General features: G+C 43.5%; 1 protein-coding gene across 1 annotated transcript in view; it reads right to left on the bottom strand.

The window, feature by feature from the left end:
* Window positions 1–13,690, bottom strand: part of RIMS4 (regulating synaptic membrane exocytosis 4) — a gene marked incomplete at both ends in the record, with an annotated part of 47,754 nt that overhangs the window by 13,278 nt on the left and 20,786 nt on the right. Inside the window, one exon of the mRNA XM_080628005.1 lies at window positions 2,433–2,574. Coding sequence (XP_080484131.1) covers window positions 2,433–2,574 — 142 coding nt within the window. The remainder of the gene's footprint in view (window positions 1–2,432; window positions 2,575–13,690) is intronic.

Genomic DNA, 13,690 nt, shown 5'->3' on the forward strand with positions numbered 1-13,690 from the left:
TATGAAAAGCAGCATTCCTCAAAATCACACACTACAAAACATTCTCTGAGTGCGGTACTTTGCACCAGCACAGAGCAGCTGTAGCAACAAACATGAAAGCATCGCTTTTTAAAAGCATATTTGTATTACTGAGAGCAGGTACTCAGGCATTCTGCATTAAAGTTTCACCAAATCTTTGATCATGTCAGTGTGCCACCTTTGGAAGTTGTCCTTTTAGTCCTTAAATTGAAAAGGATTATGAAAACATACGGACGCTGAGACGCTGAGAAACAAGCCCTCTTGGAAGATGAGCTTTTGAATCCATTTTTTTCCCCTGTGTGAGTACACTGAAGAGATGCACGGGCAGAAAGAACTAGGGCTTTTGTCTTGCTGAAAACTGGGTTTCTGACAGTCACTGGTGAAAATTGTCTCTGACCTAAGGGGCATCTGCAGCAGTCAGAAACCCAGCATTAAAAAGAAAATAAACTTGCCACAGCTAACACAGTCATATGAATCTTCGTTTTGCCTCCCTGGGAACAGAGCTACAATAAATGAGAGAGGTCAAGAGGAATCTGATTTAGAAGAATACATTTCTATCCTCTATCCCTCAAAGCTATTCCCCAAACAATTCCTTTCTTTGCTGCAGGAAAAGAAAGCAAAGAAACTCCCCTCCCACCATGTTTCAAGAGAAAAGAGCCCTCTCAGCTCTTTGTACTCTCAGCCTTTTTTGCTTATCACTTATGACTGAAGACAGATAACTGTGATTCCCAGGGGTTTTCCAGAAGAGATCAATTCTCCCACCTAGGAATAAAGTGGCCAGGAACCACTTAATCACACTTTCCAGAAAAGTAAGATGAGAAACCATCCCATCCCTGGTAGAGGGGCTGGCGAAGATGTTCCGGCAGCATTCGAGGTTGGAATACCAAATGTTAGACTTGTTCTAATACAGACATTTGGATTGCAAGACAGGGTTTTCCTTTCTTTGCTGAGCTGAGAGCTACACGCCGCCTGCCTCCAGGGTAAAACAGCACTTGTAAAGGTGCGGTACCTTGTTGGCAGAAATACTCTCTTTCTAGGAAAGTCCAATGAAACCAGCCAGTGTATGCAATGATAGGACAATGATAGACCTTTCAGAGAATTATATCCCATCCCAAAAGCGTAAGCTATGTAAACAGAAAAAGGAAGGAATTCTACTCTGCATGAAAGCAGATTCTTGCCCTGCATTGCCAAGGGACTGAACTTAATCACTAATCCCCTCCATCTCGTAGCAAAGGCAGAAATCCAAGCCACAGGACTGTGCTGGTGTAGCAGGAATATTTCCCTGGAGACAGCAGCTCATGGAAGAGATAAGGTACATCACAGCTTTGGAGTGACAAGACTGCTATCACAGCCTGTGCCTCATTACTATTTCCAACCTTCAGCACAGATCTATGATGCCTTTCCAGGATTAGCCTACTTCTAAAGCTAAAGAAAGTCTCTCTTAATTTACAGCCTGTTACTTATTTAACACCAGAATCACATTAATTGAGAGCATCTTTGGACTATCTCAGCATTTTAGCAGTACAGTGTACTTGGAATATCACAAAAGACTAGAGAGAGTGTACAGAACAATGCCAAGTGTGGGACTTGGCTTAAACAGAGCACATTTTAAGTACAAACATTCTGGCCTTATAACTAGAAGCACGGAAGCTGGTGAGATATATTACCTCCTTTTTTAAATATGGAAGGGGTTTTGCCTCCAAAGAGTCCCATGAATGGTCACCTTAATAAAATTATTATAATCTCCAGAAATGGTTGCAAGTAATGGAAATATAAAAACCAGAACTGAAGACAAGTCAGACCCCAGAGTTCTGGCCTAAGGATCCCCTCCTTTGCATAAAACCTCAATGCAACGAAGTGAGAACTTTTCACAGGATCAAAAGCCTTTTCCAAATACATTATTTTATGACACTGAGATGAAACAAAAGATTTGTTACCAAAAGTATACATAGGCTTCTATATATATATACATTTTGATATCAAAATGGTAATTTTGCTACTTGCATCCTTCTCATCACCTTAGCACCCATTCCCCCCCAAACCAAAAGGCTATTTTGACAAAGGGGAGATGGACAACTATTGAGCAATATTAAAAACTACTGGCTTATAATTTATTACCAGTAATGAGTCTCAGCTATTCATCCTGAATTATTCTTCTAAAGGCAAAGCAGCTAAAAGTAATGGGTGTCTGCTTCAGCTCAGAATAATGAGGACACTAAAGAAAAGTATATAAACAGCTAAAGCATATGCCAGCTATGCAGGCAGAAAGACCTGCTCTAAGTGAATGGGCAGTACACCTGCAGCATAGGCAAGTCAGAAAAACACATCATCTATCATGCTGGAGGAAAATTAATAGGTATAAGAGGAACAGTGCATCCCACAAGTGATTACTCAGCTCCCTTTCCATGACTTACTTTCCCTCCGATCCGTAGCTGTTCATGCTGTCCTCAATGGACTCATGGCTGGCTTGACGGACAGTCCGGCTGGGCATTTCAACAGCCAGCCCAGTTTCTGTGCTCCTCTGGATGGCTCCTTTGAGTCTTCGACCATCCCCATCTAGGAACAAAAGGGGAGAAAAGGCAGTTAGCTATTGCTCCCAGAGCCTTTCACAGTGGCAAGCAGACACTCAAAACATACACGCTGCCCTATCTACTCAAACCATTTGTACCAATGAATTATGCATTGAGTGCAGGTGCATCAAGGCACAAAGGCTGTACATGGAGCTACGCAGCTTGGGAACAGCAGTAACCGTGGGCATAGGCAAGGCATACAGCCTGACCATACCTCAAAATGTTTCCTAAATCCCATGCTGCTGCTCAGACTGTGCAGAGCAGCAAGGAGCCGAAAGTCCTGGTGAGCATCAAGGGAGCAGAGGAAAGAAAAAGGCCATGCAGCACCAGAGGTGGTAGGAAGGCAGAAGCCCTCCAAGATGGGCTATAGGGGAATGGTTGAACATGGCCAAAATGTTCCTTGATGGCACCGAGAAAGGCATCAGTAGTGGAAAACCCTGGAGAGGCCTATTCCCCTCCGTACTCGCCCTCAGCCACAGCACAAAGGGAATTCAGGAGGTTCTGGTTCCTCTTGGGTGCAGTCTTCAGAGGCTCAGCCCTCTGAAATTAACAGCTGCTATTTTCATCCTCCACCTCAAGCAGTCTGTTTCTCAGAACAAACCATGTTATGTAATGAATATGTAATGAATACCATTACTATTAATTGCTTTAGCTGGTGTTCGGAAGCTCCAGATTCCATCCCACATACAGCATTCATCCTGAAACACATCTGCTGCAAGTTTTCAGAATTATCTATGTCCTTTAAAGATGTCTCCCCATTAACCTGGATTCAGGCAACAAAACCTCTGACCCACAGTGCTCTCAGAAACCCACCAGCTTTTTGACTACCACCCCTGGAGAAGAAATGATCCAGCTACAGAATCTAGAGAACTTGGGATCCCCAAATGCTAAAGAAACAATTCTTTCCCAACTGCTTTGGAAGTATGAGGGTATCTGTAAGAGCTTGCCTAATCCATGCAGAATGTTCTTATTTGTGTAGCAAGCTGTTTGACTTAAAATACGTCTCTTTAGATGTTTGACCATCCCCATTTAGGAACAAAAGGGGAGAAAAGGCAGTCAACTATTGCTCCCAGAGCATTTTGCTTCAGATCTTGATGTGAACAAGTAAGATATCAGAAATGTTTTCTATTTTATTTCTCAAATTATACCTACTGTGAAATGCAAGACAAAAATTCTGTTACAAATACAGCTATAAAGTCCCTTTTCCTCTGGTATTATGAGGTTTCCAACTGGGTAAAAATGTTGGCCCCAGGGCTCTGTACCAGCTGCCGTCCCCACATATGGTGCAGCATGTGTACGCACGTCCCCATGGGCTGAAAGGATAGAATATGCATGTTCTGGGTTAACATTAACTACAGTTTGTATTGTTTGTGTGCCTAGAGCAATGTATGAAGCACATTGTACAAATCAGGAAGTCACATAAACATAAAACATATTTTTAATGTGCTTCCAAAATCCAAACCTTCAGGCAAAAGTAACAATGCAGGCATCAACAAAAGCAAAGCTCATGAAATGGCCTTACCAATTTCCCCAACCACTGCAGAACAGTTGCCTTTGACGCACCTTCTACATGCCTCATTGCTGTATGGGGTTAGTAGGTTCCCTTCAAAGAGCATCCCACAGATTTGTGGGAAGCTTTTATGGTCCATTTAATTTGCCCCACATTCGGCTCCACAAACAATCTTTTAGTCATCTACATCCATCAATGTCCATCCCTCCTTCACGCCTGCACTCTTAGAACACTCATTCTTCTGTGCCTTTTAGGTTAGTCCTTAAAAGAGCCTTGGTGTGCAAACATGCAGCACATGACATAAATGTAGGAAACAAAAATGCCCAGTTGCCCAACTATGCAAAATCTGTTTAGAAAAATCTCTTATTTCCCCAATCTAATGAGACATTCACACTTAGAAGACTCTGTTATCCACATCTGGCAACAAATGAGAGAGCTGGGGCAGAGCAAGGCTTAAGAGCAACCCAAGGTACTTGATGCCTTCTACTGGCCATCTCCTGAGACAAAGGTAAGGACATAAAGCAGAAGGCCCCAAAAACAAGGAAAGGCAGCACCACAGACAACAGGCAGCACCAGAGTCCTGCACTGGAGATGATTCACCTGGCACAGGGCAAGATGAGCTGTAACAACCCATGCACAGCTTTGCACTGCTGGCTTTCTACGAGTGGGTGCTTTTCTAGTATTTCTCATTGCTTTTACAGCTATGACATGGATATTCTCATTAAAAAATAATGGAGAAACTCTGAAAAGGATGACGACAGGAAGAGATGACAGGAATCCTTTGTTCCTCCCTCGCCTTCCAGACAGAGATGCACAGCAATTCTTGCATCTCAGAAACCATCTCTCATTATTCTGGAGAAAGGCTTCACCAGCCTTTTCCCCCTCCAGTCTCTTTTTGCCAGAAGTTTCCCTTGAATAGAAGGGGAGTAGCGTGTTTTGCTAAAAAGACAAGCTCCCAAACCACTGTGGCCAGAGTGGAGACTAAAAGAGGGCAAGAGATCAGCACAAGCACCACTGACGCCATCAGAAATGCGACATAGGTTCCTAAACTATGCATATAAACCCTTTGGTTAAACTTTCCCTGTAATCAGCACATAATAAAACCACAGTGTTTTAACCCCTTCAGTGGGAAGAGAAGGGCAGATCAGCAGCAGTACACCTGGAAAGGGTCAGCACAGAAAGGAAATAAATGTGAACAAAGCTGCACGGCTCATCTGCAGAGTGAAAACACTTCACAGTCACCCACTAGTAACCTTTTCTGGTCAGTGTTGAGCATGGCACAGGGGTTGTGCCTCTTCCCTTACCTGAAATATTGTGCTTCAACACCTTTGCATATTGAGAAGGTAAATGATATGCACCTATGTGGGTGTTGTGGTAAAAACATTTGTCTTAATTCTAGCAGTATCTGGAATAAGTAAGAGTTGATTGACATTTTCTGCATGTCTCCAGATTTATTCCCTGCACGTTTTCCAATTAAGCAGTAAATGGCAAAAGGTAAGCAGTGGGTCAGGCCCGCAGTGCAATATGCAGCTGAAGAGCAGGTTCTGCTTCAGGATGACCTTGGGAAGAAGATATTTTTCGCTCAAACATCCAGGATGAAGATACACATCACCTCACAGACGCCAAGAACCAGAAGGAACCAGCAGACACTTTGCCAAGTTCTCTGCTGACAGGCACTTAGATTTTGCTCTGTTCAGCCAAACAATTTACATTTGGCCTAAGAATATCTTCTAAAAGCCATCTACTATGGATTTCAAGATATCGAGATATGAAGTATCTGCCATTTGCCCGTGCAGTTTATTTTACTACCTGACATTTAGGGATGTGACTTAACTTTGCCTGGTTTCAGCTTTCAACCATCAGGGTTTTAATGCCCTTCTCTACTGTGAGGGCTGCTTTGTGTTCTCGCCATAAAAACTCTTCTGCAGTGTAGAATCAAGTCATCTCTCAATCTTTTCTGACAAGTTAAACAGACTGAGCTCTTTACGTTTCTCATACTCTGGCATCTTTTAATCCTGCCCTTGAATCTTTTTAATGACCTCCCCAGGTTTTAAATGCCCTTTTGAGAATGCACACAGGAGAACTGGAGACTTTGTTCTAGTGCAAAAACACGTGCAGAGGTAAAAATCAGCTTGTACTCTCACCTTCACAGCTTCTGGTTGCATCTCCCAAGACCACAGTAAACTCTTGGTGCAGCACTGCACCTCACTTAGTTGCTGTGCAGTCCCTGTCTGTCCCGCTGGTACAACCTTGTAGAAGACTATGTTGAGCAATATGCAAGAAAACACATTATACTTGGAGAGAGAGAAAAAAGTCCCAACAGTTCTATACAACTTTTGCACCCTCAATACTATTTACTGTCTTTCTAAAATGCCTATCACCTGTGAATTTAGTAAGGCTTAAACTCATACTTGTTCCAAATCAAATGAAAATGCTGAATAGCACCAGGCCTTCAAAAGATCCTCCTCCCTTTGAGACTTTTTCTTAACAATTGCTCTATGAAATGTGAAGTAAGTTTTTAATCTATTTGTCACTATCATATTTTTTTAGGGTCATGTTGTTCTAGGACAAAACCCTGACAATACTTACCACATTTACCCAGATACCTGCTTCTACTAAAACTCAATGAAAAAAAATGTCTGACAAGACCCATTTTCCTTAAATCCTTCCTGACTGATATTAATTATATCCCATTATTTTGTTCTTTATTAATTGGATCTCATTATGTTTCCCCTAATTCTGTCTGAGACCAACTGACAAAAAGTTTCCTCCAGAGAACCCAGTAATGGACAAAGAGGAGTAAGGTGACCGTGTGAGTGCCCTGCGCAGAACAGGGCATTCTTTGGAGAGTTCCCTTCCTTAAATATGTTTTCAGCTGCCAAGGCAGCTCTTCTCAAGGATGATGTCACTCCTGCGGCAGAACTGACTGCCACCAAGAATTGTATTTGCTTTAATCTCACAGGTACGAAGTAAATAAGAGTGGCAGCGTCCCCTTCTCTGCCCCAAGGAAAGAGTCACCATTTCTCACATCCTCTTCTGTATCAGTCTAACACACAACTCTTCAAAGCCCTTTCAGCTGCTGACAGGTTTTTCTGTGCTCAGAGGCCATCAAGTCTTGAAAAAATCCATGTGAGTTCTGCAATAGCTTACCACAAGGTCGTCATTATATAATTATTACTCTTATACAGAATTACTCTAAGATAGATGCTTATTGAGTTGATGTTTCTGAGGGACAGTGTGCGTCTTTCACTGTTATCCTTACACTACCTCCTCTCTTCTCGCTTACTTTTCCCCCACCAAGGTATTTGGTACTTTCCTTCTCTGTTCCTTTTTGTTCTCAATTTTCTCCTCCATGTTTGCTCAGTTTGCTGGATGCTACCAACACAAAAAGAAACCAGCATGATGCATATGCTATGGACCCTCCCATACTTTAATTGATATTGATTTAACCCTGAGATTAGGAATTGACTGAATTTCAACTCAATCAGCTTTGCTCTTAAATTAACCAACTGCTTCCAAGCATAGAACACAGTACCCAAAGCACATGGCTACACAGCACTGATGCAGGCTACCCCACGCACCAAGGGGTTGGCAAAGCAGCCTGGTTAGCTTATTTCCTTCCTAAACTTTACGTTGGGGTGCAAGGGGAATATCAGTTGGATGCTTACTTTCATTTGTTTCTGTTGCAAAGATCTAGAAAAGGGAACATTTTGCGTTTTCCAGAAAAGACCAGTCCAAGCTTGAGCAAAGAGTCTGCATATCTATTGCTTTTCTTACCCAAACCAAGCAGTGCACATCGACTTGCATCCATACATGCTGCAGGGTATCGACCTGGGCAGGCTTTGCTCTGCGGCTTCACACCTGGGGTCCTCAGCAAGCGAATTATCTGCTTTGCTCCGAAATGAGGTAGAAACCAGCACTTAGGAAGCACAGAAAATTGACAATACCAGAAAGGAAACAGAGAGAAACCCACGTGGCATTGCCAATGTACCCTTCAGAGCAAGCTGTAGCTCAAGTAGAGACAAGGGGGATAAATACCTGAAATCCTGAGTGCATCTGCATACAGCATCCAGGGGTACCAGGGGTATCAGCTGGGCAGGATAGGACCTGCCTGGCTGCAAAAGAGATATACCCTGAGCTATGCAGTGATTTACACTGGATCTGCCTGCTCTATCTTTCCCTCAAACATGGACTCACGAGCCCTTTCATTTTCCACAGCCACTAACTTCACTCTTCAGATCAAAACCAGAGATGATTCTTGCTTTCTTCTCCATGAAGATCTGCCCCAGAGAAAAGATGATGCATGTCAGTTTGGGGCTGAAAATGAAGAAGGGAAAACACCAAAACCACACATATTATTATTCCTAATTGCACATATTATCACCTGTTGAGATCCAGAAGGTGACCCCCAAGTCCAACTGCTGGTCTTTGGCACACCTGTGGGCAAAAAGCAGCAGTGGAAGCTCCAGCTCAGCACCCTGTGAGACTGCTGAAGCACTGACCATTTTACCTACTACTTAAATAATCTGAGCAAAGAGCCAACACATTAACTTCTCCACTTCAAACTCTGCCACTGCATTGTTGTTCCTAATGGGTTTTAAAATAGAAGATTTATTTCTGTTTAGTCAGATGCTGAATCCCTACAGACGTGTGCTAAGATTTGTGTGCCATGAATCAATTCCAAGATGAATAAAAGAATTCCATTGTTCAGCTGCAAACAGGGGGAAAAGAAAAGTCTTCCCACAGCCTTGCATGAACATCCAACACCTGCAGCAGCCTGGCACATGCTGAGCAGAATGGCTGTTGGGGTGGGCACCACAACCCTTTTACATGAGTATCTCTGTTCGGAACAAGCCATGCTGCTCTCCTGAGGGGATGCTACTGCTGAGGAAAAAAAAGCCCATATAAATACTGGATTGTCACTTCAGAATGCAGTTTAACGAGATGAACTCAATCTCCTCATGCCCAGCAAGCTCTGACATCCTGCCAAGTATTCCCTACATTGACATCCTAATGGAGTGCGAATTATGAGCACCTAAAGAGAGCCAGTTTGTACTGTGTGCTCCAGAACATGTCAGGCTATCATCACAGCCTGAATAATACACCAGAAATGACAGAAAATGGCTGGGATAAGCAGGGACACTAATCAGGCTGTTTGCTTCGTTCCCCTTGTCCTACCTTCAGACACTAATAAAATCACACCCTTTCTTTCCAAATTAAGCAGAAAGTCTTCCATGGTATGGAAGAAGAAAATATTTCAAAGTGTTAATTCTTATGGGTACAGAGTAAGTACATCCACAGGGTTGGGAAAGGTCAGTCAACTCTTCTTGGGAGAGCCAGAAAATAGTAAAATTAGCAACTATTTGTATTGTTGTGAGAGCTACAGAGCCCCACTGATTGCGGAGCAGGGCCAAGACATGCTACCTGTGCAGGCAGCCCATGGAGATGTTAGTGAAACACCTCCAAACTCCCACCACAGTCACCAACACATCCCACTGCTCTGGGCCACTATGGTGTTTTAGCACTGAAATGCTTTCTGTCATTCTGATGTTCAACTCTGTCCTTCCTCATTCACACCAAAAGGCAGGGTTTGCACCCATGCCCAGATATACGACCGTCAAACCAACTCCCCTCTGAACCCATAATTTTTCCTTCTTCTTCCCCACCATTAAAAGAGGACCAAAAATCATTCCCAAGGTTATTTTTATTAAACAGGTACCTGGCAGCAGTCTCAGAGGCTGCCTCCCTTCTTTACCCACTGAGCTCAAGATGCACAGCAGAAAACTTCCTCTGGCCTGCAGTAGGACAGCTCATGATAAGTCTGTGCCTGGCACAGGAGCTCTAGGAGCCTCCATGAAGCAACAGCCCTATTTCAAGCCTAACTGCAGCTTAATTTAGGCACTACAAAGCTAACCTTCTTCCTCTTCCTTCCTTATAAATGCCAAAACCAGAACACAGATCTGACACTCCCCTGCAAAGCCTGTTCTTCCCTCCCACCACTCCAAGGAGACAACCCTCTATTTCCCTCCCACCCCATCAGTGTGGGCAGGGGAAGCACCAAACCCCACGTGCTGGTTTTTAGGCTTGCCTGTAGTTCCTACATCATCCAACCCAGCCCAGCTCCCAAACTCCTCAACTACTTTAAAGCAGCAAGTGTTTTCTCCCTCCAGGCTGGTCTGAAACCCAGCTATGTCTGTGTTTAACTAGGTCTCCACCCCCAGTAAGATGTTACCACCTCTTGTAGATTGGGTGGAATGCTGGTAAAGCACTGATTTTGCTTCTTATCTTCATGAGCTCCATCTTCATATTTTAAACTCAAAGTGTGAAATATTATTTCTGTGCCATTTGAGGTTAAATAGTTCCTGTGAGACTATTTTAAATTTTGACCTTTTGGATAATTTATCTCTATTAAAAAACAGCCAAAATTTTCATTTTAAAATGTCTAAAGAAAAGGTTCTGCACCTAAAATGTAGCCAGGAAAATTACTTTGAGCTTTGTTCCTTCACAGACACAAGAGAGAAAGTGAGCAAACCAAATGGTAAACATACATATTCCACTGTCAGTGATTTTTAAACAGATTGACTACCATAAAAAATTGTTTAGCTTTCACCCATTAAAAAGTTACAGTGCCATAAAACTAATAAAAATATCTTTCTTTCAGAGCATTTCATGGGAACTACTCAGCAGCTAGATCCAACTCTTCGGAATTCTTTCCATGTCTCTGTTTTGTTTGCAGCAGCAGGATCCAAATAGCTTCATCTGATGGCTGCTTCTGCATTTTTCTTTTTTTCTAAGAAAATGGAACATGCTGCCCTCTTCTCTTCCCCAATCTGCCGTGCTTTGCAGAAGAGCCTCATTAAATGAAATGTCCATACGCATACAGAAATTCACTGCTGCACTGTTCCTCCAGGAGCCTGGCAATGAAACCCCAGCACTGCCCCTCTGCGGACCCAGGTCCCCAGGGACGGGCAGGCATGGGACTGCTGATGCTGCACCAGTTGTCCCAGGAACTGTGCATGTCTGTGACAGGCACATCTAAGGCCTTTCTCTATCCTCTCATTCTTTTGTGCTGAGGCAAGGGGTGAAGGCTTAAAACCCCCACAGAATCATAGCATCAAAGAACGGTTTGGGTTGGAAAGGGCCTTAAGATCATCTAGTTCAAACCCCTCTACCACAGGTAGGGATGCCTCACACCAGACCATGTTGTGCCCAAGCCCTGTCCAACCTGGCCTTGAACACTGCCAGGGATGAACCAGTTACCACTTCTTTGGGCAACCTGTTTTGGTGCCTCACCACCCTCACAGTAAAGAACATCTTCCTCATATCCACATACATACATACACATACACATTCCAACCGCACAATAAGAAAAGGACCCAGCCTTCCCACTTCTTGGACTTTGTGGTTTAAACCCCACTAGGAGTTTGACACCCCCTCTGATATTTGCTCCCTCAGGAGACCCTGGGAGTCTTATATCCAAGTCAAGGAAGGTTTAGCTTATGGGCTCAGCAAACAGATAATTTGGCACAGCCACGGGCAATTGATATCAATAAATAACAGGTTTTAAACTACTATTGTAATATTTATTCCTAAAAAGCTGGGGGAAATGTCAGCCCTAGTCCCAATGACCAGCAGTGTTTTAAGTGTTCTTAGTTCAAAACTCTCAAAACTATGATGATCTGGACATCAGGAAAACATATGGCTGGTTTGGCTGCCAAGGCCACCCCAGGGCTTCTTCTTGTTCTTCCACAAAAGGAGGACCAGAGGTGGAGCCGGTTTGTGTCCCAGTGGCTAGAAGTCCTCCAACTGACCAACCTAAGTTATGAAGGCTGGGTGAGGATATCTACTTAATTACAAGTGCGTTGAACCAGAGCACTTTGTCCTAATTCTGTCATCCATCTCACACTGTTAATAACTCTGAGGATGTTGCTTAAGTCCAGGATCTGAAATATGAATGAGTTTGAGCTGCAAAACACCTCTCAGTTTAGAAGAGGATCACAAAAATGAGGTGACTTCCCAAAAATAAAGCAGCCAGAAAGTGTCACTGTAAGAGAAGGTTGGCATGAGATGAAAGAGCTGCCCTGCCTACACTTCACTAAGCCAGAAAGCTTTCCCAGAGGCTGTTCTACCCTTCCTGAGCCCACTGAACGTGCCTGGCCCAGCATCCTGCTCTTCACTCAGTAGCTCATGGGAAGACAGCAGTGGACAAAATCACTTTAGCAGCCTGTTCGCAAGCTGTGTTTTCCCACTGCAGAAAAGAACTCGCGTCCTGAGCCTCCAGAAGCCACGAAAACTTCTCAGAGGAGTGACATACCTTTTCATCAAGTGGATTTATACCACTTGGCTCCAGTGCTTTGCTTTCACTCAGAATGTTTCTTTTCAGCTGAGATTATACAGCAGACCTTTTCTTCTGGGGCACCAGTCTGGGTCTTTCTACTCAGAGCCATCTTTTAACAGTATTTGTAGAGTCTCCTTACCTTTCACTTTTCTACCAAATTTGGCTGAAACTGGGAAGTATGTGCTATGACATTCCCACCATAGGAATGATGGAGAGAGGAGTAAGACAGGTTTCTGGCTTAAGTTCTGAACAACAATTGCCTCCCTCATATTCACAGCTAAGGCAGGTAAAGTTTAGTTTTGGTACAGACAAAATTCAGGGGGTAAGAAGTGACAAGGCCAGATTTATTAACAAGATTTTTCTCCTTTTCTTCTGTTCCAGTGATGCTCTTTTAGGAGCGAGTGACTCCGTCAAGACCACGTGTGTGTGAGCACAAAGAGTGAGCAGCAGTCTTGGCACAGCGAGTGAGTCATGGAACCTTTTGTTCATTTGTTATAAACACAATTAAAAACACAGCCACATTTCTGTAACAGGCATGAAGCCCACAGAACCCTGGAGTCATTCATAAACTAGAATCACGGTGCAGAATCGCACTTAGAATAGTGTTTGATTTGTGTTTAGCTTGGGTTGTAATTACTTCATATTTTCCTTAAGGAAATGAATGACTGAATTCACAAGGAGTTGACTTTAATTATACACACTGCTTAATAACTTGCGTCCATTTGGAAGCAATTATTTGATCCACTGTGGAAGCAGAGAGGGGGAGAGGATGGTGTGGTTTCCAGAGAAGTCAAACAATTTCAGGCATTCAGCTTCTAATTCCAGGCAATTTCACCAGATGATATCTGTGTCAGGGTTCACCAAAGGTACTTTCATGTAAAGCTGTAGCAAATGCTGAAGGAAGCAAGCAAACAAGCACATTTTCCCCCTCTAATTCTACACATTTGGCTAATGCAGACACAACCTTTGACAGGTCCATGGCTGTGCAGCGCCTGTTGTGCTGGGCAGCTGCTGCATCCCACCACAGGTACACTAAGCAGAACAATTTCCTTCCCTAACCTAGTACAAAGCATCAGGATCATTTTAATACAGCCCATATGACTGGTTCTGCTTGGGTGCAGTAAAAAGAGAGCACCCTGCCTGTCACAGTCACAATGCAGAGATGCTGCAGGCATCTCTGGACAGATGCTAGAGTGGCCAGGCTTTGGTGCCCAAAAGTAGGACAGGACTGACCTTACAATGTAAAGAGATTCA

The sequence above is a fragment of the Psittacula echo genome (genome assembly GCF_963264785.1).
Source record: "Psittacula echo genome assembly, chromosome: 12".
In the NCBI taxonomy this organism is placed as follows: Eukaryota; Metazoa; Chordata; class Aves; order Psittaciformes; family Psittacidae; genus Psittacula; species Psittacula echo.